This window comes from Taudactylus pleione, unplaced genomic scaffold (genome assembly GCF_031769625.1).
Source record: "Taudactylus pleione unplaced genomic scaffold, aTauple2 ptg000080l, whole genome shotgun sequence".
In the NCBI taxonomy this organism is placed as follows: domain Eukaryota; kingdom Metazoa; phylum Chordata; class Amphibia; order Anura; family Myobatrachidae; genus Taudactylus; species Taudactylus pleione.
Genome location: NW_028284482.1, coordinates 11,592,877 through 11,617,509, shown reverse-complemented (window position 1 = coordinate 11,617,509; position 24,633 = coordinate 11,592,877). Strand labels below are relative to the sequence as shown.

General features: G+C 42.2%; 1 protein-coding gene across 1 annotated transcript; it reads right to left on the bottom strand.

Annotated features, from left to right (window-relative positions):
- Nucleotides 1-1,242: 1,242 nt before the first annotated feature.
- Nucleotides 1,243-22,245, bottom strand: JOSD1 (Josephin domain containing 1). Its single transcript, XM_088468131.1, has 5 exons — nt 22,052-22,245; nt 19,283-19,824; nt 12,671-12,799; nt 5,613-5,807; nt 1,243-2,755 (listed from the first exon to the last, which is right to left on the bottom strand). Exons 2-5 carry the CDS (start codon nt 19,462-19,464, stop codon nt 2,656-2,658), a joined length of 606 nt encoding a protein of 201 aa, XP_088324257.1. The 5' UTR covers nt 19,465-19,824; nt 22,052-22,245; the 3' UTR covers nt 1,243-2,655.
- Nucleotides 22,246-24,633: the final 2,388 nt, after the last annotated feature.

Genomic DNA, 24,633 nt, shown 5'->3' with positions numbered 1-24,633 from the left:
GTTTATACTGGTCTGTATTAGAACATCCACCATCCTCCCTTTTACTCTTCAGCAGCAGGCTTGTGTTGATTTATGCTCATTTATTTTCTCAACAGTTTTATTCTGAATTACCAAAAAGGACAATGTGGAAGATATAGATTTTGGATTTAGCGTTATAGACTATAAATCAGTCCCCACAACGGTCTCATCAGTTTAAAATGGTCCTACACAATTAAATCACACAGCCTTTATATTATTGCTTTATTTTATGTTTGGATAACAAAATACATTTTTCTCTGTAAACAAATAGCACAGAAAATAGCATAAAAAAAGTTCAATTGTTTTCTGCTTTTACGATCTGTTTTCAGACACTGTAGGAAATTTTATGGAACTTAACTGTTGCTGTCTGTTCCTTACAAGCTGTGAACCATTGGCTATCAGAATATCTAGCAGGGATTCAGAAGGGTAAGGAAGGACCCTTTACCCACACCAGCCCCTGCAGTGGTCAGATTAAACCAGCAAGCCTTATAAGAAGCTCTAAACCTAGTGCAATGTAAATAGCAACCTGCAGCTATATAACTGTTACTGTACTATGTAGTAAGATTGGCTGGGAATGTTAATTCAACAATGGCTGTAAATCAATGGGTTGTATACTTACCCCTGGATTATAACAAGAATGTACTGTGATTCTTAAATATAATTCACACACAATTGAACTGTAGCCCAGGATGGTCAAATATTACAATAGCAAATCTTTACTTAATGTTATCCCCAATTTAAAAGCCTTGGCGATAAAGGCATTGCAACGGGTTGCTCCTTGGTAAACCTGAAGAATTTAAAATTAGTTCAAAATGAAAAAAAAAGACTTCTGTATAAATTATGTCACCAAACTGTTTCATTTGGGTCTCTTGTAACATAAGTAACAGGATTGGAAAAACAGCTTCAAATATACAAAATATAGCAACTTTACTAGTCACAATATGAAGAATCAGTACACCTTATAAAATAACTTTTCATCATATGTTCTCTAACAATAGATGATAACCAATATCAACCAGCAGACAATACCAATCTTAGATGTGCAAGGTCTCTGTGGGACAATAACAGCTGGTGCTAAGAAACAAATGCTCTTCAAGACCACTGTTGCTTGGGTTCTAGGGGGTATATTTACTAAAGTGCTGGTTTTTAGAAGTGGAGTTGTTGCCCATAGCAACCAATCAGATTCTACTTATTTATCTAGCACCTTCTAAAAGATAATAGCTAGAATCTGATTGGTTGCTATGGGCAACAACTCCACTTCTAAAAACCAGCACTTTAGTAAATATACCCCTGTTGTCTGTGTACCAATTTTCATAAATTGGCCCCAAATTGTGTTTTGGTGGTGGGGGATCACAGTCAGTGGAGGAACAATATTTGTGCTGGTAACAGGTCCTGACATACAAATATTCAGAGGCAACATTAGTTGGTTTATGTAATCATTGTAGATGATAAATCTCCCACATAGAATAAAGCTTTTTAAAACAGTAATAAAGTGTTTCTCCAAACCTCATCTGCAAAATACTGTCTTCAATGAGGAATGTTGCTTTCTTCTAAGAGAGCATGCTTAAGTCAGTCAATTCCCTGTCCCGTTGTGTGTACCAAGGTTTGTATAGCGTACAACAGATTGTCATTTCCATAACTTCCTACGTGTGGTCTCATACAGATATGTCAAACGCTTAGGACTCCATGAAGGCAGCATACCACATCACTTGGTTTAAAATAGGTGATGTGCTTTAGCAAGTCTGGGTGCTAAGTGAATGGTGCAAGCAAAAGCGAGACAGAACGGTGGACACCAAGTTACTTATTCCCTTAGTGATATGCTGAATAGCAGTGCTCACATTACTGTAATCAGTGTGGTTCAATTGACTGATCATATTTATATTTTACGTTGAGGGATTAGGGCACCTGGGTGGGAACAAGCTTGATTTAATCTTCTATCACTGCATTTTACATTACAATGGTTCTGGACTCTCTTAAACATGTAATATTTTGGCTGTACCAGTTATTTTGCTCTGACAAAAGGTAAAGTCTTTCGTATACAAATATTTCTTAGGTTCTGAAGAGCACTTCTTAGTCCTTGACAAGGTGAGGTTTTTAGACATCGTGCATAAAATAGGATGGCTCAGCTTCTTTATAGGCATGTTATACAGGATGTTTTGTAGAATAAAATGTTTTACATTAGGACCATGGCTTACATCAGGCAAACCACAGCTGCCCTGTAAAAGTTACCGCATAAACCTATAACATATATAAAATAAACATACAAAAAAATGATAATTGCACTGTATAGATCTCACTATAATGGTGCATGAACCTGTTCCCAGTCCATCATGTGTACTGCTGTGCCGTATTCACATGCGTAGCCACAGATACATGGTATTTCACTGGTGCGTGGGTTGTTTTTTTTTATATAGGCCTTACTGAGATGAAACAGACACATGAAAATAACCCACTGGGTTAATCCTCCATATTGCACTGTCAAAGCAAGGAGCCCACAGGCTTCAAGTTTGACCCTTTTACTGGAGGAGAGATGGGAAACCCTGTCCAGAACAGAGATTGTCAACAACGGCTACTAACAACTGTAGTGAATGACAGGACAAAAATAATAATAATAAAAAATATAGAGTCCAAGGTTGATTACAGGTCAGTCCGCCAGCGCTGATGAACTTCAACCTCCTCTGGCACCACTAGGAGTAGCTCACAGTTTTTGCCTCTTAGCTGATGCTGTAAAAATTTTCTACAAAGAAAAGAAAAAATAAACAATAAACAGTCTATCTTATGCAAAAACAAATTGGTGGAATCAGATTACCTAAAACAGTAAATGGTTAAACAATTAAAAAAAAAAAAAAAGGTGTGCGTAATAATTTTATCTAGTTCAGGGCCACACAAGACATTACCTACAAAAAATAGGTATTCCACAGTCCTCGACCTTTGCATCAACTTCCCAGGCTTTAAGCTAGAGAGTACTTTGGGCTCTGACTACTGAGGCAGAAATTCTAGCCCCAGTTAGCCATGCATTAATAGCTGCTACACACAGATACTAGGATGCCTCTCATATGTGTTCAACCAATGTCAATTAATGCAGACTTTGGCTTATCAGACTGTATACCTTCTGATAGCTGGTGCAACTGCTTTCCACCACCTTATTAGTTTATGCTGATGCTAAGATGGGTTTAAGGGTGGCCCAAGCAGCAATATACACTGGCCAGCCATAACAATAAAACTACCTGCTTAATATTTAGAGGCATGGACTCTACAAGACCTCTAAAAGGTGTCCTGTGGTATCTGGCATCAAGACGTTCGCAGCAGATCCTTTAAGTCCCTGTATGTTATGAGGTGGGGCCTCGATGACTTGGACCTGTTTTTCCAGCACATCTCACAGATGCTCGATCAGATTTCATTTTTGGGAATTTGGAGGTGAAGCCAACATCTTGAACTTTTTGTCATGTTTCTCAAACCATTCCTAAACAAATTTTGCAGTATTGCAGGGCACATTATCCTGCTGAAAGAGGCCACTGCCATCAGGGAATACCATTGACATAAAGAGGTGTACTTGGTTTGCAACAAGTCAAAGTATCATTCGAATAAATGCCAGGACCAAAAATTTCCTAGTAAAAAATTGCCCAGAGGCTTACCTTCTTCCCATAGTGCATTCTTTTCCCCAGGTAAATTAAGCAAACACACATAGCTGTCCATATTATGTAAAAGAAAACATGATTCATCAGGGCAGGCCACCTTCTTCCCCTGCTTCATGGCCAGTTCTGATGCATCTGTGCCCACTGTAGGTGCTTTTGGCAGTAGACAGGGGTAAGCATGGGCACTCTCACCAGTCTGCGGCTACGCAGCAAACTGCTTTGCACTTTGTGTTCTGGCACCTTTCTATCATAGTCAGCATTAACTTATTCAGCAATTTGTGCTATAGTAGCTCTTCTGTGGGATCGAAACAAGACGGGCTAGCCTTTGCTCCCCACGCACATCAATGAGCCTTGGGCGCCCATGTCCCTGTAGCTGGTTCACCAGCTGTCCTTTCTTTGACCACTTTTGGTAGGTACTAACCACTGCATACTGCAAACACCACACAAGACCTACCGCTTTGGAGATGCTCTGACCCAGTCGTCAAGCCATCAAAATTTGGCCCATTGCAAAGTCTCTCAGTTCCTTACGTTGCCCATTTTCTCTGCTTCCAACACATCAACTTCAAGAACTGAGTGTTCACTTGTTGCCTTGACAGGTGTCATTGTAATGAGATAATCAATGTTATTCACTTCACCTGTAAGTAGTTTTAATGTTATGGCTGACCCGTGTATATGGACCTTTAAAATTGCTTTGCATTTCCTCTTCGAGCCATTCTTAATAGATACGGCACTGAAACATCTGATCTCTGACAAATCCATTAACCCTGCATAGATCTCATTTATAGGCATCTTGAAAAGAGAGAAAAAGCATCTGAAATCCCTGTAAAACCTGGAATGTCCTCTCAGGTTTGACCCATGTCTCAAAGTACATTTTCCAGTTGAGAAGAGGAATGGAAAAAGACAATAGAATGTTTCTTCTGCCTCTTGAACAAAGATACCCAGCACACTGCCTTCTAAAGGAGCCCTCAAGGTCTGAGTTATCTGAGACTTTACCCTCAGTCTAAAATTCTCTCAAAAGGATGAGGAAACGCTCTCTAAGCCCTGTACTGATTTGGTCAAGTTTTGAACCCAAGCTGATTCTTCAGAGGGAGCGATGCCTGAGAAACTCGCCCCACTGAACAGGCTTCTTACCTGAAGTTGTGACCGGGGATGAAAGGCTTTGCATCTCCCTCCACACCCTTGGAATGCACCATAAGATGACCTAAGCTTTGTAATAGACAGGGCTAAAGAATTAGCCCAGGCCGGTTCTGCGAGATCAGCTGCGTTGCACACAGGCATGCGCAGTGGTCTTCAGAAAACTGACCGCTGAGCAATTTGGGCTAACGTTTTTAGCCCATAAAAATCATAACATACCACTTGATTGTAATGTGTCTTATTAAAAAAAAAAAAAAAAAGGGCGTAACAGATAGTAATTTAGCTGTAGAGATACTCCCTTTATTCGACATGACAGAAAAGAATATGGCACAGCTGTAGTACTCAGGCCCAGATTTATCAACGAGTTATATTCTTCTTATCACTCATTACAAATCTGAAATGGTGCTCCAGCCAGTCAGCCCCTGTCATTTTTCAATCACATGACAGTTAGGAACTGAATGGTTAGAGCACCATTTAAGATTCGTAATGAGTGATAACAAGAATATAACTAGATGATAAATCTGGGCCTCAATATGAAACAGAAAGTGAAGTACAAAAAAGATAGACAAGGTGAAATCCCCACAGTGTAACTGCTCTGAAGCGAGAGATAGAGGAGACCAGCAGCTGTGGGTCCCAGTGTCTGACAGTTTAGAGGACTTTTCTATGTGAAAATGTTGTAAAACTATACAGGGTTCCAAAAGAGTTACGAAGGCCGTAGATTTAGTGGTTACAGATAAAGGTTGATACCCCTGTTCTATTTAATTTCATTACAATTTCCTTCTATATATCCTGAAATAACTGGCATTAGTTGCTATTTTTGTTTACCTTAGCTCGTCATCACTTCCAATTCGTTCTGGCCTCTTCAGTTTGGAGTCCAGGTTAAAATAAGTGCCTCCCACCTCACGTACACATATCCAGTGCTGCCTCTTAAGCGGGAGCTTCAGGGGTCCCCAGGACAGACTAGATGGCAGATTCATGATGAACCCAGTAACATTGGAGAGAGAAATTAAGCCAACATCCCTATGTAAAGTAAAACAAAAGGGAAATAATAAAGAACAAAAAGTTAAATATTTAATTTAAAAAACAAACAATAAATTAACATTAGAGCATTCTTTACAGTGGATTGTAGTAATCTGCAACACATTATAGAGACAAAACATACAAAGGATTTTCCATTTGTACAAATATGTCAAAGTGTATGACAAGGACCATACATTATAATTATTAAAATATTCAACAGTTTAAACCACCTTTACTTGACTGCAGTCACTGTAATGACTCTAGAGCCTAATGTTGGGTACACACTATTTCTGGGACAATATGCTGGATTGGACCGACATATTGTCCGGATCGTCCAGTGTCTTTGCACTATGAGCGCACAGACATTGGGGTCATTCCATCTGCAGCCCATCACAGCCGAAGGAGCAACCCAACTGCCGAAGCCAGGAAAGTGAAGTGTGCAGGTAAACTATATATCAGGCGGTCGTTCACCGGACCGTGCAGTGTTTACCGACCGCCTGATATATCGTACCATCGGTCGTCACATTGGCAGGTCGCCTAGTGTGTACCCAGCCTAAAACACCTCCATCCCTGGTACGCTATTCCATGAAAATTCTTTCATCAAGTGCAACATTTTATAGATGATCATTTATCCTGTACGTTATATTATTTATGAGAAAATACACTTGGCACTGTAAATAATGTGGGGAATGGGATTGAAATGCCGGCGGCTGTTTAGCGGCCGGTTCAAATCCCGACAGCAGATGCCCAACAGGACCAAGATCCCAACAGGGGCAGGTAAGTACCCTAACCCTCCCTTAGTGGTGTCTAACCCTAACCTCCCCCTCTAGCGCCTAACCCCAACTAACCTCCCCCTTACCGCTCCCTAAACCTAACCTCTCCCTAGGGGTGCCTAACCCTAATCTCCCCCCCAACCCCGCTAGACTCCCTAATACTAAACCCCCCCCCCCCGTCTAATGCTAAGGGAAGGATGCCGTCCTCGGCGTTCCGGCACCCATCATAAATCCCTAGCCAGCATTCCGCTGTTAGGATTGTGCCCATGGCATAAAGGAGTGAGGTTTTATACAGAAGTAATTATTTACAGAAGAGGTGCATTATTCCCTTATTCCTAGTGTTCCCATGTTTCTTGCAAAACACAGTCAAGGGGCTGCATGAGAATGAGAATTAGGAGATGCAGCTTGTGGATGGTCCGCAGTGTCACACAAACGCCTCTATTTAGAGATGGCGAGCTTTACCAAAATGCAGTTTATACTACAGCTAGGTATCACATTTCCTATGTGAAAGCACAGTTTAATACTCAAGTTTTCCTAATGAACACTATCAGAGGTTGCTGATTTAAGACTGTTTATATTTAAAATATAGTTATAGATCTATTACCATAACATATATTATAAAGGACATATACAGTCAGGTGCATAAATATTGGGACATTGACAGAATTTTCATATTTTGGCCTCTATTCACCACCACAATGACTTTGAAATGAAACAAACAAGATGTGCTTTAACTGCAGACTTTCAAATTTAATTTGAGGGTAATTACATCCAAATCAGGTGAACGGTGTAGGAATTACAACGGTTTCTATATGTGCCTCCCACTTTTTAAGGGGCCAAAAGTAATAGGACAAACTAAACAATCCTAAATCTAACTTTCACTTTTTAATACTTTGTTGCAAATCCTTTGCAGGCAATTACAGCCTGAAGTCTGGAACGCATAGACATCACCAGATTCTGGGTTTCATCCCTGGTGATGCTCTGCCAGGCCTCTACTGCAAATGTCTTCAGTTCCTGCTTGTTCTTGGGGCATTTTCCCTTCAGTTTTGTCTTCATCAAGTGAAATGCATGTTCAATCGGATTCAGGTCAGGGGATTGACTTGGCCATTGCATAACATTCCACTTTTTAGCCTTAAAAACTCTTTGGTTGCTTTTGCAGTATGCTTCGGGTCATTGTCCATCTGCACTGTGAAGCGCCGTCCAATCAGTTCTGAAGCATTTGACTGAATATGAGCATATAATATTGCCCGAAACACTTCAGAATTCATTCTGCTGCTTTTCGTCAGCAGTCACATCAGCAATAAATACAAGGGAAACAGTTCCATTGGCAGCCATAAATGCCCACGCCAAGACACTACCACCACCATGCTTCACTGATGAGGTGGTATATTTTGGATCATGAGCAGTTCCTTTCCTTCTCCATACTCTTCTCTTCCCATCACTCTGGTACAAGTTGATCTTTGTCTCATCTGTCCATAGGATGTTGTTCCAGAACTGTAATGGCTTTTTTAGATGTTGTTTGGCAAACTCTAATCTGGTCTTCCTGTTTTTGAGGCTCACCAATGGTTTACATCTTGTGGTGAACCCTCTATATTCACTCTTGTGACGTCTTCTCTTGATTGTTGACTTTGACACATATACACCTACCTCCTGGAGAGTGTTCTTGATTTGGCCAACTGCTGTAAAGGGGTTTTTCTTCACCAGGGAAATAATTCTTCTGTCATCCACCACAGTTGTTTTCCGTGGTCTTCCGGGTCTTTTGGTGTTGCTGAGCTCTCCGATGCGTTCTTTCTTTTTAAGAATGTTCCAAACAGTTGATTTGGCCACACCTAATGTTTTTGCTATCTCTCTGATGGGTTTGTTTTGATTTTTCAGCCTAATGCTGGCTTGCTTCACTGATAATGACAGCTCTTTGGATCTCATATTGAGAGTCGACAGCAACTGATTCCAAATGCAAATGTCACACCTAGAATCAACTCCATACCTTTTTCTTACCTGCTTAATTGATAATGAAATAACGAGGGAATAGCCCACACCTGTCCATAAAATAGCTTTTGAGTTGATAGTCCCATTACTTTTGGCCCCTTAAAAAGAGGCACATATAGAAACCGTTGTAATTCCTACACCGTTCACCTGATTTGGATGTAATTACCCTCAAATTAAATCTGAAAGTCTGCAGTTAAAGCACACCTTGCTTTTTTCATTTCAAAGCCATTGTGGTGGTGAATAGAGGCCAAAATATGAAAGTTCTGTCAATGTTCCAACATTTATGCACCTGACTGTACTCTTTGTAGTATTCAGGTATATCTATCTTTAAAGAAATAAAACAAACAAGCAAAACGAAATGTAATTTAAATGAAGAGCTAGTAAACATAATTTTCTACATTTCATCATCGTTTATGTACTCACCATTTAAAATGTGCTTTTGTCAGAAGGGGAGAACAACATTTTGTACCTGTATATTTTGGTCAGTTTATACTTACAGGAAAGCCCAGATAACGTGTCCAAATTACCAATTAAAGGTGTTGCATAATCTGTTAATTATGTTGCATAAGTGGCAAAACAGTTTGCAGTGTTATTTTGTAAGAGCCTTTAAATCATAACTACACTCCTTAAAAGAAAAAAACTTTGCTGCACAAATATATCAGACCTCACCGTGTCACCATTGGTCTGGGCAGGAAATCTCTCCTAACTGTGAGCTTTCCATCTGAATGGGAAAAAGGGCAAAGCACAGTGGATGAGAGGATCTCCTGCTTGGACTGTTAGTAGCATTGTGGATCAGGGAAGCGCAAGATGTGATATTTTAGATATAATCTCCAAATTCCACCAAGAATCTACATTTTCATTATCCTTTCAGAACAGAGCACACTGCAAAAAATAGGAGGTGGCACAGAGTAATGCTGGATACACACTGGACAATATATATTTCGTATAGCTGACAAATTATATATTGTTCAGTGCCTCGGTTCACGTGTACACACAATACATCTTTGAATGACGCCTTTCACAGATATAATCGCATCGGCCGCACAGCATGGCTGATGCGATATACCTGAAAGATGTATCGTTCACTTCTGAGAGTGTGTATAGAGTAAAGCTGACCACACATCTAAAAGATTATCTGTCCAACCAGCCAACTTGTTGATTGGTTGGAATGAAAATCTGGTAAGGTATGGGAGTACCGTATATACTCGAGTATAAGCCGAGTTTTTCAGCACATTTTTTGTGCTGAAAAAGCACCCCCTCGGCTTATACTCGAGTCATGCCCGCATGGTACGCTGCTGAGTAGCGTACCATGCGGGCCATGGTGCAGACTGTGTCACTGTGACACAGCCTGCACCGCGTGTGTAGCGCTGACCGGACGGAGTTCGGTCAGCACTACACACTGCTAAACACACAGCCGCCGGAGCCGGCAGCTATGTGTTTGGTATAATCAGCAGCCGCTGAGAGTCTGACAGACTCTCAGCGGCTACTTCCGGCTCCCGCAGTGGGTAATGGGAGAGACGTCGTCATGACGACGTCTCTCCCATTATGCAAAGCGGCGGCGGAGCCTGTAGCAGCGTCGGGACCAGGAGTGGGGTTACAGGTAAGTGGTTTTTTTTTTACATTTCTTTCTACTGGGGGGGCTACTACCAGGGGGGAATATCGCTACTGGGGGCACTACCAGAGGGGGGGATTAATAATGGGGGAACTAGCAGGGGGGGATGTTGCTACTGGGGGCACTACCAGGGAGGGGGAGGAATACTGGGGCCACTACCAGGGGGGATGTTGCTACTGGGGGCACTACCAGGGGGGTTAATACTGGGGGCACTACCAGGGGGGGATATTGCTACTGGGGGCACTACCGGGGGAGGGGGGATTAATACTGGGGGCACTACCAGGGGGGGTTAATACTGGGGGCACTACCAGGGGGGGTTAATACTGGGGGCACTACCAGGGGGGGATATTGCTACTGGGGGCACTACCAGGGGGGGATATTGCTACTGGGGGCACTACCAGGGGGGGATATTACTACTGGGGGCACTACCAGGGGGGGATATTACTACTGGGGGCACTACCAGGGGGGGATATTACTACTGGGGGCACTACCAGGGGGGGATATTACTACTGGGGGCACTACCAGGGGGGGATATTACTACTGGGGGCACTACCAGGGGGGGATATTACTACTGGGGACAGTACCAGAGGAGGGATTACTACCAGTAGCTGCTGCATTTCCCACCCTAGGCTTATACTCGAGTCAATAAGTTTTCCCAGTTTTTTGTGGTAAAATTAGGTACCTCGGCTTATATTCGGGTCGACTTATACTCGAGTATATACGGTAAATGATGATCAGCAATTTGCTCCTAAATGCCAAAAAACAGATGAAAATGGTCATTCAGACAAGTTTGTTAAATGTTTGATCTAAACTATTTGTTCAAACAACAGTTTTGGTCCATTTTCCTGCGTTTGGGAGCAAATTGCTGACTGTATTCCTTACCAGATTTTCATTCCAACCAATCAGCAATTTGCTCCCAAACGCAGGAAAATGGACCAAAACTGTTGTTTGAACAAATAGTTTAGATCAAACATTTAACAAACTTGTTTGAACGACCATTTTCATCTGTTTTCTGGCATTTAGGAGCAAATTGCTGATCATTTACTCCCATACCTTACCAGATTTTCATTCCAACCAATCAACAAGTTGGCTGGTTGGATGTAAGTTGGTCTAGTGTGTGGCCAGCTTAAGAGAGAATATGCCTCGTGTTACAGCAGTAGCACAGAGTAAGAGAGAATATGCCTCGTGTTACAGCAGTAGCACAGAGTAAGAGAGAATATGCCTCGTGTTACAGCAGTAGCACAGAGTAAGAGAGAATATGCCTCGTGTTACAGCAGTAGCACAGAGTAAGAGAGAATATGCCTCGTGTTACAGCAGTAGCACAGAGTAAGAGAGAATATGCCTCGTGTTACAGCAGTAGCACAGAGTAAGAGAGAATATGCCTCCTGTTACAGCAGTAACACAGAGTAAGAGAGAATATGCCTCCTGTTACAGCAGTAGCACAGAGTAAGAGAGAATATGCCTCCTGTTACAGCGGTAGGACAGAGTAAGAGAGAATATGCCTCCTGTTACAGCTGTAGCACAGAGTAAGAGAGAATATGCCTCCTGTTACAGCAGTAGCACAGAGTAAGAGAGAATATGCCTCCTGTTACAGCAGTAACACAGAATAAGAGAGAATATGCCTCCTGTTACAGCAGTAACACAGAGTAAGAGAGAATATGCCTCCTGTTACAGCAGTAGCACAGAGTAAGAGAGAATATGTCTCCTGTTACAGCAGTAGCACAGAGTAAGAGAGAATATGTCTCCTGTTACAGCAGTAGCACAGAGTAAGAGAGAATATGCCTCCTGTTGCAGCAGTAATCCTACAGCCTTTTCTTTTCATTATATCACAAGTGAAGTACAGGTTTAGCATGCACCTAAAAAGGTATTGTTCTTACCTATCCTCTACTAATCATTACCTATTTTTCAAAATCCCATCTGGAGGGGAAACAAGTATATATTATCAAGCATCTGTCTGAAGAAATAAACCAATAAAAAATAAAAAAAAGCTAATTACCAATACTTAAGAGTCTGCCACAGTGACTTATGAAAAAAACACTTAGAATAATTTGTTGTTTAGACTGGACCTATTTCAGGGATAGATTTCAGAGTTTTAAAGTCACCATACTTTCTATAGGAGTCCGCATATGGATAGAGCTGATCAACTGGATGGTAAGCCACTAGATATGGATGGTTAAATTAAAACACAGATCTCATCACATACTGTATGGTTTACTATGTGCAAATCAGTTAAATACATCCATACAAAATGTGTGCAAGCTTTTGAATGGAAAAGCTTGAAATCTAAAAGATGAGCACAAGTAAAATCCTCGCACCCATGACCATTTCATTTTGTATCTGTGTGTTCCAATTCTTCACTCACCTGGGAAAGAAAACAACCTAAAGAATTTCAGTGTAAACAGGCAAGAAAAACTTTACAAAGTACATATAGAAACAAAACTCAAGTAACAGAAACACTTGCTATTTCCCACTAAATAAAGTGACGTCATTACCTTCTCTTATCCCACCACACAGCCTCATAACCCTTGGTCTGCAATGCTGCCATAATGACATTGACATCATAGTTCCCATTCCCCAACATATTTTTCTTGTGTGGGGTCACCAAAGTGTTGGGGGACAACCTGCATTGAATGAGAAAGAACAATGAGAAACATTAGTTTAACAAAGTTGCTAAATTTATGGTTTATCAAACCCTTACATGTGCAACACTAAAATAGAACTTAATCAGCTGTCTTATGGTGCGTACACCGGTAAGATTATCGCTGACTGTTCATCCTGCACCTTCCCGGTGAGCCGGATGATCATTATCGTTAATCCAGCAACCCACCAACGACGGGCCAGCGACCCGCAATCGTAACCTGGTCGATATCGACCAGATTGGCCTGCATGCACGGGTGATGGTAGATATCGTTATCGTCCATACGTGCCCGCACATTGCTTGTCGTTTGAGGGTTGGTAGGCACCAAAAAACGATCTGAACGGTAACGATATGGTCGATAACGTTATTGTGCATTTTTATCACCATTAACGTGACAACACACTTTAAAATGATTACTTTAAAGCTGCACTACCACGTACATAAAATAGTTTACCAATATGATCCATGCAGTCGTGTTTCTCAAGGCTCTTCCTGTTCTATAATACAGTTCACCAAATCAAAACTTGTTTACCATATTTAAATGAGCAGTGAAGGGTGGTTGTGAGCAAGAACCCCAATCACAAGCTACAATCTCAACTGCAGCTTGTAATTGGTCCTCCCACTAACACATTCCCTCCCACTAAAGGCACACATCCACTACGACATTGTAATCCTGCAGTCGTTTGTCTGTCTGATGTGCCTTCAGTGAATGAGCATTCGTTCAATGAAGGTACATCAATCATCTGCAAACATGTTGAACCTGACGATATCATCAGGCTGTACAACACATTTGTACGATGATAGAGGTCTAAACGACCAGCGGGAGTGCGCATCGCTGGTTGTTTTAGACATTTTTTAAACAATCTGCAAACGATTATGGAACGATAACGATATCATTATAGTTCAATCGCTCAATTTAATAGTCTAGTGGATGTGTGCCTTAAGACATCCCCTGAATTTTAAACTGGAACGGAGGTACTGCATGCAGCCACTTTCCAGGGTTCTGAGAGGGGTAGGGGGTCTGTTAGTAAACAGTGTTGTCTTTTCCGTGGATGGTAGTGCAGCTTTTAACTATGGGCCATTCCATGTCAAATCAACACACTTTTTGTTACAATTTTACCTCACCAGCTCAGATTATGTTCAAATTTGGTATATGGAGAGTATATATGTAGTCTAAGAAAAATATTAAATATTATTTAAATATCTCGTGCCATTTCCAAAATATCTGTCATTAACGCAGTGGATTCCAAACTGTGCGCCGTGGCACCCTGGGGTGCCTCGGAGCACTTGCAGGGGTGCCTCAGGTTGGTGGTCCAGCAGCAAATCAAATAATTTATTGACAATGTAATGGAAATATGTGGACAAACAGAAGTGCAAACTTATCCACCACCACTTAACTGAACCTAAGGATGACAGGTAAGCACAATTTACTTCACTGTACTACATTTTTTTTCTGAATTTTGGCTTAGGGGTGCCATGAAAACAATGCTGATACTCTAGGGTGCCGTGATTCAAAAAAAGTTGGGAACCACTGCATTAACGCACAACCATCATATTTCAAATCACCAGAGCAGCTCTCCTAATTAAGCTAGAGAGGTGGGAGTGGTGTCATTTTACTGTGTTTTTTGTATGCCATTTGCTATGATATACAACATAATATACTTTGTGAGGAAAAACTTTTTCCAAATTCAAACTGAAATTTTTGATCATGATTATCTCAAAAAGTGAGGTCGACAAAAGTTCAAAACATTTCTGGAAATAGTCAATACTAATGTTAAATATGTTTAAAAATTTAATAGTGGGAGAATAATGGGTTCATAGTAAAGCTGCATACACACAACGATTTTCTGTCAGATTTTTTTAGTGTAATGAACGATTTTTTTGAACTAAACGATTTTTGCATATTTCCTTACTGAAAATAGTTGAGTTGTTCAGTATGACTGAACTACAAACGTGAATGCGCATGAACGATAATCGTTCATCGTTTTAACTCAGAAAGTGAACGATTTTTTCAACGATTGAACAATAAACGATATCGTTATCGATAATCGTTCAAAAAATCGTTGTGTGTGTATGCACCTTTAAAGATAATTTTAAACCGGAGTAGGCCTACTTTTAAATCCAATTATATGACGGAACAACTAAAATTAACCAAACACTCAATATTTGAATTAAATGTAAATTCTCTTAATTACTTTGTCAATATCTACATGTGAGAATATAATATAGATATATATTCTCACATGTAGAGATCGTTAAAAAGAGAATTTACAAAAATTCTCTTTTGTAAATTTAGGCCTAAATTATAAAATTTTCTATATTACTTTATTAACTAAAAACAATTAATAAAGCTGGCAAGAAAATAAATAATGCTCTTCAATAATGTTAATGCATTGTTCATGAATCATGCTCATGAATAATTGTTCTCATGAATCAATGGTCAGGAATCATGCTCAATATTGCAGGACAGTTTGTAGAATGTCTGTGCAAGAAAAACTTCCCAAACTTGTGTTGTCATAAGCTAGACTTCCATGTTGAGGCTGAGTGGCATTTTTCGGCCACAGCGCATGGGAAAGGCCCCAGTGATGGAGTTGGCGGCTTAGTCCATAGACTGGCAGCGAGAGCCAGCCTACAACGTCCATATGAGAACCAAATCCTCACACCACTTTATGAATGGGCAGTAGAAAATATAGCTGGAATTTGACATTCACAATGCAAGACGACTATATTGAGTCTGAAACAGTTTTGAATGATCGTTTCAACCAGTCAGTAACTATTCAGGGAACACACCAGTATCATGCTTTTATACCTGTTGATTCAAGTACATCAAAAGTATCTGTGAAAACTTTTTCTAAGGCTACAACATCATCTACAGTATTCGTTACAAAATCTCTGGACAAACTCCAGTTGACACAAATAAATGGCTATATATGCGTTGTGTATAACAAGAAATGGTGGCTTGATTATGTGATGGACAAGAATGAAGACTAATTAAAAGTGACCTTGACCATCATTCTTCTATCCAAGGAAGCCTGATGTACTATGGATACCTCTAATAGATGTATACTGCAAAGTCGACCCTATAACTCCAACTGGAACAATTTATGTCACGTCTCCTAATTACACTTTAAAAACCACTGTGGCATTGTCAAACTATCTTCAGCTAACATTGTTGACTGACTAATACAATGTCACGTATTTCTATTCAACTTGATTTATATAATTAAACTAATGAAGCCATCAAATCTATTATTACCTATTACTACTTGTAATACACCCGGCTTTTTTGTAATACATCCGGTTTTAAAATTATTTTTAACTATGAACCCATTATCCTCCCACTTTAAAATTTTGACAAACATTTAACATTAGTATAAACTATTTCCAGTCTTGGCCCTCTCCCCAGATCGGTACTGGCGTCACGGCCCGGAGGGGTGACGGAGCGGCAGCGCAGATGTCCCTCAGACAGTCTGCTGCTGCGCGCTCAAGATGAAGTAAAATGAAACTAAAATAATAAGCTTAAGGGCTGCCTAATACTGAGGTGCCTCCGGCTCGGGGGAGGGGTATAGGGAGACTGGATCCAGTGCATCCTGGGAGCTTTAACGGCGTGGTGCCCGGGTTCAGTTCCCATCACCTGCACCCCAAGGTCTCTCTATGGACCCTGAAGAAGATATTTCAGTTTGAATTTGGGAAAAGTTTTTCATCACAAAGCCTATTGTGTTGTTTATCATAGTGTTCACTCTTGGTCTGGCAGCAGGCAGGGCGCCGGACCTAGAGATAGGGCACTTCGGTGCGCGCGCGCGTCCGAAAAGCGTCACGGCCAAAGAAAAGGGGGCGTGTCTTTATGAAGTGTCCCCTTTTCGGATCTCCTGGGGGCGTGCCCGGCACTTACGGGCAGCCCCCAAGCACTGCGGTCACTGTGAATGGATGCACCGGTGACCACTGCACAGCCGTTTTGACGACCCGCGGGTGGAGACAGAACCCGTAGGCTGTCTCAGGGGGGCGCCGCGCTGGAGGATAGGGTGCTTTCTGCCCTTCAGAAATAGGGCAGGGCGTGGCACCCCGCTGAAACAGCCTAGCAGGAACGCTATATCATAGGAAAGGGCATAAAAAAACACAGTAAAATTACACCACTCCCGCCTCTCTAGCTTAATTAGGAGAGCTGCTATGGTTGTGCATTTTTTACATATTTTTGAAAACTTTACATTTTGGAAACGGCATGAGATATTTAAATAATATTTTATATTTTTCTTAGACTACATATATACTCTCCATATACCAAAATTTAACTAAATCTGAGCCGGTGAGGTAAAATCAGTGTGTTGATTTGACAAGGAATGACCCCTACTGTCTGCCAACATTTGATGTAAAATACACTGACTGCATAATGGCATACTGCTGCTCAAAGCAATATGGATAACTTCTGCCATGACTAGTGCCTGCTAGTGCAGTCAAAAGACAATGGGCAGGATTCAGAGCTGTACTCTATAAGCATCACTGCTAAGTCTATGGACTCAGCGGTGATGCAAAAATATGTTATTGTAGCAGGAGGCGACTGAGGACAAAAGACGTCTCCTGCCGGCATTGCAGAAGTGTTGCTCCAAAGGCCCAGCATCGGATTACCATTGCAACAATCGTCCGCGATGGTCACAGCCATCGGTTGTGGTATAAGAGATAGACAGAAATTATATAGACAATGTCTAGGCAGACACCAGATGTTAGACAGACAATAGGTCGACAGGGACAAAGGTCATCATACTAAATGTCGACATGTACGAATGGTCGACATGAAAATGGTTGACTTTTTTTTCTCTCTCGCTTTATAGCCCTAATCTTTAACCCTAACCCTCCCGTTGGTGCCTAACCCTGACCGACGGGGTAGGTGCCTTACCCTAACTGTCCCATCTAGTGCCTAATAAGTGCCTAACCCTATTCCCTCCCTTCTGGTGCCTAACCCTAACCGTGGGGGTAAGTGCCTAACCATTGCCCTCCAGAAAGTGCGTAACCCTAACAACCCAAAAAAATCAAGTGTCGGCCATTTTTGTCTCGAACATTTTCAAGTTGACATTTTGACCCTGTCAACCTTTTGTCCCTGTCGACCTATTGACTGTCTATCATCTGGTGTCTATCTAAACATTGTCTAATTATTGGCTATCTACAGTCCGGAACCCACAGACTTCGGCTCCCTGAGTAAGTCTTAGCTCACTCAGAATGACTGCCAGAACTGCTCAGTCGGGGCCAGTAAATTTGCATCGGAAGACGCAGACCCTGGCCTTGGCACTCCTACAAAACATGGGCGACGCGCCCGTTTTGTTAAACGGTCAGCTTCCCCAGCCTCGAGTGACCACAGCAGGTCAATTATTCTGCAGCTTAGGGGGCACTGCGGGCAAACTTGCAGGACTCGTTCAGCACATGCGCAGAACGGGTCATGTGCAGTCCCCTCTGTCATTGGGTTTTGTGTACAAGTCTGAATCAAGCCCAATGACCAGACACTCGCACATGCAGTTGTCAATGAACTTTACAAACTTGCATTCCTTCTTTTTTTCCTGAAAACTGGGACATGTTAGAGCTATATTTTGCACTATTTTAGAAAACCAAGACTTAGCCAATGATCAATTTAGCAGTGCTAAAAAACAAATGTGACAAATATAGCCAACAGCTAGTAAAAAACAACCTACCAATTACGGCATAAACAACTGGAATAAATGAGAATGAAGAGTGATCTGCCAGTATATTATCTGTTTAAAATGGGCTTATTTTACGCTTCACAAACGAGAAGGAGCTGATGCTACCCAAGAGCTAATGAATGCCACATTTTTCCTGAGAGAATATACAGTGCTCTGAAGCCTATTTGGAAACAAAAACTTATTGGGAAACCCTGTCCCTGACCACAACACCCGTACAGAAATCATCTCTCTGCATGTAGCCTGTTGGCAGCTTAGCAGATTTGAATTACTTGTGTAACAGGGAAATTGCATTTCCATTCTAACAAATGCAAGAGCGCTGTACCAGTTTAAAGCCACATCAGGTAAATTACATAACTATGGTTCATCATAATTTATTTAACACAGATCAATGATCTATGTTTCCTTCCAGCAGTGGTCACCTTATGTTGACTGCAGTGATCTTTGAATCATAGTTACATGCCAATGGGTACAAGCTCCTAGGCGCATCTAAATGCCTTTTAAACAAAAACACGTCATCCACTAGCGAATATGTCGTCCACCTGGTACAGTATTAGTTTACCCACCTCTAAAAGATACCTTTTGGACTAAATCCTTAAGATAGGGAATGAGATCAGTGTCTTCTTATTCCCATATGATACTTTAATATTCACATGTTGAAATGTATAGTTTGTATTTACCAGTAAGGAAAAGAAACCATTTCCAACTACAATAATTTCACAATTAGCCATGGAATGGGCTGGTCATTATTAGCAAGGGTATCTTTCTCCTGACCTCCTCACCTTTGGAATATCTCCTGAAGGGCTTCCCGAGTAAATGCGCCAGCATCCTGGAAGACATTATTCAAGGCATGGAGCGCACATAGCTCCCGACGCTGTTTCTCATGGTAGATTTGTGCTGGAAGAGGCTCTTGAAACTCGCCTCCAGATTTTGCCTTATCTCCTTTCCATGGTACGCAGCTCATGGCTAAGAACAAAGCTTGGAACAAAACTGCAATAATGTAAGAAGTTCTAGAGAAGTCCTTTAGAGTGATTGTGCACTAGAGGTCTTAATATGGCTCGTGCAATTTATATTCCATTTTCTTTTGTAGAGAGAAAATGGAGGCGCTATGGTGTGATATCAAGTTACAGAAGTCCTGGTATTAGCTGTTGTAGAGAAGAAAGGGACAATACTTGTGCTTTTAATCACAAGACCAGAATCTTTCTCCGCATCTCTCTTTTTCCTCCATTCCACCCTGTTCTTTGAGCCACTGTAATCACAGGGGATTTTATTATGAATGACTTCGCACTAGTTTAAATGAATGAGGCATGCAGTGTTCTTTAATCTGCCAAAAAATAAAAAATAAAATATATTAAAACCACACAATGAACTAGCTTAATTTCTAGTAATAAATTTTGCCTATGATTATGAATCATGTCTGGCAGATGGTCAGAACTCTGATACATTAGGAAACCTTATTTTGTAATCCAATTGTCTAAGGGTGGATGGATCTGGACTTACACTTGAAAAAAAACTGCTAAAAAGTCTTCTCAGGGAAGTGTGGCCTTGTCAGTAAGAAAGATATCTCCTAGGCTCCTAGGGGGAAGGGTCTCCTGGCTTGTACCAGATAATAGTCTTTTTGGGACAAGGTCACCCGGCTGGTAATAGAGAAAGAAAGGTTTTCTCTAGGAAGGGTCACGTGGCTTGTACTAGGGAAAGGTTTTCTCTGGGAAGAGTTACTCAGCTGGTGCTAGGGAAAGGCTTTCTCTGGGAAGAGTTTCCCGCTTGGTACTAGGGGAAGACTCTAAGAAGACTCAGCTGGTACTAGGGAAAGGTTTTCACTGGGAAGAGTTACCCAGCTGGTACTACAGAAAAGTATTCACTGAGAAGAGCTTTCTCTGGGAATTTACCTGGCTGATACTAGAGATTTTTTTCTAAGAAAGGTTACCTGACTGGTACTAGGGAAAAGCTTTCTCTGGGAAGAGTTTCCCGCTTGGTACTAGGGAAAGACTCTCTCTAAGACTCGGCTGGTACTAGGGAAAGGCTTTCTCTGGAAAGAGTTAGCCTGCTGGTACTAGGAAAAGATTCTCTCTGGGAAGTAACCTGGCTGATACTAGAGTAAGGTCTTCTCTCTGAAGGGTTACCCACCTGATACTAGGGAAAGGCTTTCTCTGAGAAGAGTTACCCGGCTGGTACTAGGGAAAGGCTTTCTCTGGGAAGTTACCTGGCTGATACTACAGAAAGGTCTTCTCTGTGAAGGGCTTTCTCTGGTAAGCTACCCAGGTCCTACTAGAGTAGTGGTATCAAACTCAGGCCCTTCAGCTGCAGTGGAACTACGCATCCCAGCATGCACTGCCAGAGTTTTGCTATTACAGCATGCTAAAACTGTGGCAGGGCATGCTGGGATATGTATCCCACAGCAGCTGGAGCACCCGAGTTTGACACCACTGTACTAGATAGAGGGTTTTCTCTGGGAAGTGTTACTCAGCTGGTACTAGGGAAAGGTCTTCTCTGGGAACAGTTACCTGGCTGGTACTAGGAAAATGCTTTCTTTGGGAAGGATCACCTGGCTGGTACTAGTGTAAGGTCTTCTCTGCGAAGGTTTACCCAGCTGGTACTAGTGAAAGGATTTCTCTGAGAAGTTACCCAGCTGATACTACAGAAAAGTAATCACTTAGCAGAACTTTCTCTGGGAATTTACCTGGCTAATACTAGAGATTTTCTCTATGAAGGGTTAACCAGCTGGTACCAGGGAAAGGCTTTCTCTGGGAAGAGTTACCCGGTTGATACTACAGAAAGGTCTTCTCTGGAAAGAGTTACCTGGCTGCTACCAGGAAAAGGCTTTCTCTGGGAACAGTTACCTGGCTGGTACTAGGGAAAGGCTTTCTCTGGGAAGAGTTACCCGGTTTATACTACAGAAAGGTCTTCTCTGGAAAGAGTTACCCAGCTGGTACTAGAGAAAGACTTTCCCTGGGAAGTTACCTGGCTGATACTAGAGTAAGGTCTTCTCTCTGAAAGGTTACCCACCTGGTACTAGAGAATTACTTTCTCTGGGATGGGTTACCCAGCTGGTACTAGGGAAAGGTTTTCTCTGGGAAGGTTTACCCAGCTGGTACTAGGGAAAGGTTTTCTCTGGGAAGGTTCACCCAGCTGGTACTAGAGAAAGGTTTTCTCTGGGAAGGTTCACCCAGCTGGTACTAGGGAAAGGCTTTCTCTGGGAAGGGTTACCCAGCTGGTACTAGGGAAAGGTTTACTCTGGGAAGTGTTACCCAGTTGGTACTAGGGAGAGGTTATTCGGCTGGTACTAGCGAAGCGTCACAGAGAAGATGTTCCTGGCTGTTATGCGAGAAAGAAGACCTGGAAATGAGATAATGGGTTTATGGGCTGTTTTGTGTATGGAAAAGATTGAAATGGTCCAATAGCTGTTCCAACATGTCTTTAGTGGCTCAGCTTGCCTGAACACTGCTTGGCCCTGACGTCAAGTTAGGAGGGGAGCATGGCCTGGTGTGTAAATGTCACCCTCGGTGACAGAGATTCCTATGTACTGAAGCCAGCGGGACCTATACACTGACCTATTCCAGTCAGCCGCCTAGCAGACACGGTCTACCCCACGCAATCCAACAGCTCCGGCAGCGGCCGATCACATCATTCCACCGCTCCCAGCCGCCACTACCACCACCACGGCTCGCCAGCTGCGTGACGTCCCAGTCCCAGCATTTCCCAGCACCAGCCCCGCAGCTCTAGCTCCGTGCGCTGATTGGTGGGGGAGTGGCGTCACACAAGTTCCACAACTCGCTTTGGATGTGCGTCCTGATTGGCTCAGTGACTCCATGCAGTGGGCGGAGTCTGAGAGTCACTGGAACGTCAGAGGTAATTCACATTCATCCTTCACTAAGTTATTATCAGACTTTCTTTCATTGCGAGTTTTGGTTACAGTTCCCTGTGTATGGAGTACACTCGGCGGCTCAGTAGTCATCGCTTACATGGCGGGAATATATATAAAAAAGGACGATGAAAACCGAGCAGTTTCTAGCTATAATTTTATAGTATGAACTTGATGAATGGTAGCTAGAAGCTGATTGGTTGCTATGGTCAACACTTCCATATATCCTCTTTAGGTTTGATACATCCGAAGTATCACAAAGGGCAGCTTGTAGCCACTACTAGGTTATAAATCACATTATTGGGTACTTGTGTACTTAACGGACTCATTGCAGAGAGAACCGTTTTAAATGGTACTTGTGTACTTTGCGTACACAAGTACCGAAAGTTATCCCCACCTAAAGAAGAAAGTTGTCTGCTCGCCACGCTTTGGGCTCGGTGGCTCGCTACGCTCGCCACAAGGCTATATTCCACTTCTATGCCCACTTGGATGGTAGGGCATGACGCTGGACACTGGCTGATGACGTCAGGGTCCTCTCTGTGAAGGGGATTTAGACATTACCATGATTGATAATGCGGATGGCTGGCAGGGCTGCCTTCAGAAATTGTGCAGCACAGGACTGACAAAATAGCACCGCTCATAAAACCATCGCAGCAGGTGCCTGTCACCTCACCTAGCGCAACAGTGGCCAAGCAGCCGCCGTCAGGCATGTACATGCTATGCACACCTGTGGCCCTTCCAGTAACAAAATTGTACCGTCCCGGTAGGCAGATGTCACCTTGGCCCCTCTATGACCTCTATGTAGGAGCCAGGTGCGGGCCCTCTCTCTGATCGGGCCCGGTACTTCTGGCTTGTCAGCCCCCCCCTGATGGCGGCCCTAGTGGCCGGCATGCATGCACATGATTATTATTATTTATATGGCGCCACAAGTGTTCCGCAGCGCCTTACAAAATTTATAAACAATTACGTGACCAAAGACTTTACAGTACAATACAATGGAATGCAGAACAAGGATATGGGTAATATATATTGCTATATTAGCGACCATAACACCCACATAAGCAGCAGAGCTTAAGCAACCAAGTGTTAGGTGCCCTAGTGGGGAGTAGGAAGTAGATGAAAGTAAAGTAGGGAGAAGCTCAAGAGGGTAGAGCTTTTGACAGTACCCATTCGCCGGTAGCTTTAGGCTGCTAGAAACACAGCAGAGGACACACATGGAGGAGGGGGCACCTGATGCTAAATACTGGCAGTATACTACGAATTATTACTGCGAGATGCAGTGACACTATATGAAATATACCACCGGCAATTAAAAAGCTATGGTGGCTCCTTATGCAACCAAAAACAGAGGGACCGCCTCAGATATTTCTGATATCTATGACGGTACTACAATACTTAAATAATGCTGCAATCATTGACCCTAAACAAACACTAACAAATAGGTAACTTATGCTGGCCATACACTCTGCAATTATCGGGACGATCCGCCCGATATCGGCGGATCGCCGCGATAATTGCAGCGTGTATGCGGGCGACCGAGGGTTAAATATTGCTCGGTCGGGCATGCTGGATTGTCCAGCATGCCCGTCCGATGCGATATTTACCCGGGAAATTGTCGGCCGCATCGGGCAGTGTATGCCCAGCGCGGCCGACAGACACACATTTCCTGTGTTCCTTCCTATGGAAGGAACAGGGAAATGTCTCCTCCCCCGGGGGCGGAGCGCGGATGTCGGGCTATACACTGTGAGATTTCTCTCACAGTGTATGCCGGCGACATCTGCGGCTGGCAGGCAGCCAGATAAAATGTCTGTCGGTCTGACAGACATTTTATCTGGCAGTGTATGCCCAGCATTAGTGACACATATTGATGTATTTCAACAATATTAAGATAATAATAACAATAAATAATATTGTTTCTGCCGTTTCCCACTTATCTTCCAAATGAAATAACCTTGACTTACTGTAAATAAATTTGAGTTAAATGTGGTTTTAGTCTCAGATAATACAGAATCAGTTTAGAGCAGGAGTTTGCGCTATCTATAAACTCCAAGTTTACCCGTCATATAACAACATGGATACTGTTTTATCAGTGTCGAAAATTATATATATTTTTTTCACTTAATTCATTATTTAACCTGAGACAAAAAAACAGATTGCAGTACAGTATTAAGGTCAGACCATCTCAATCTGTGCATATACAATATATATTACAATCTGCATATATGTAAAAATAAATTTGTTAAGATAAATGATGGACAGTCATGGACTCAT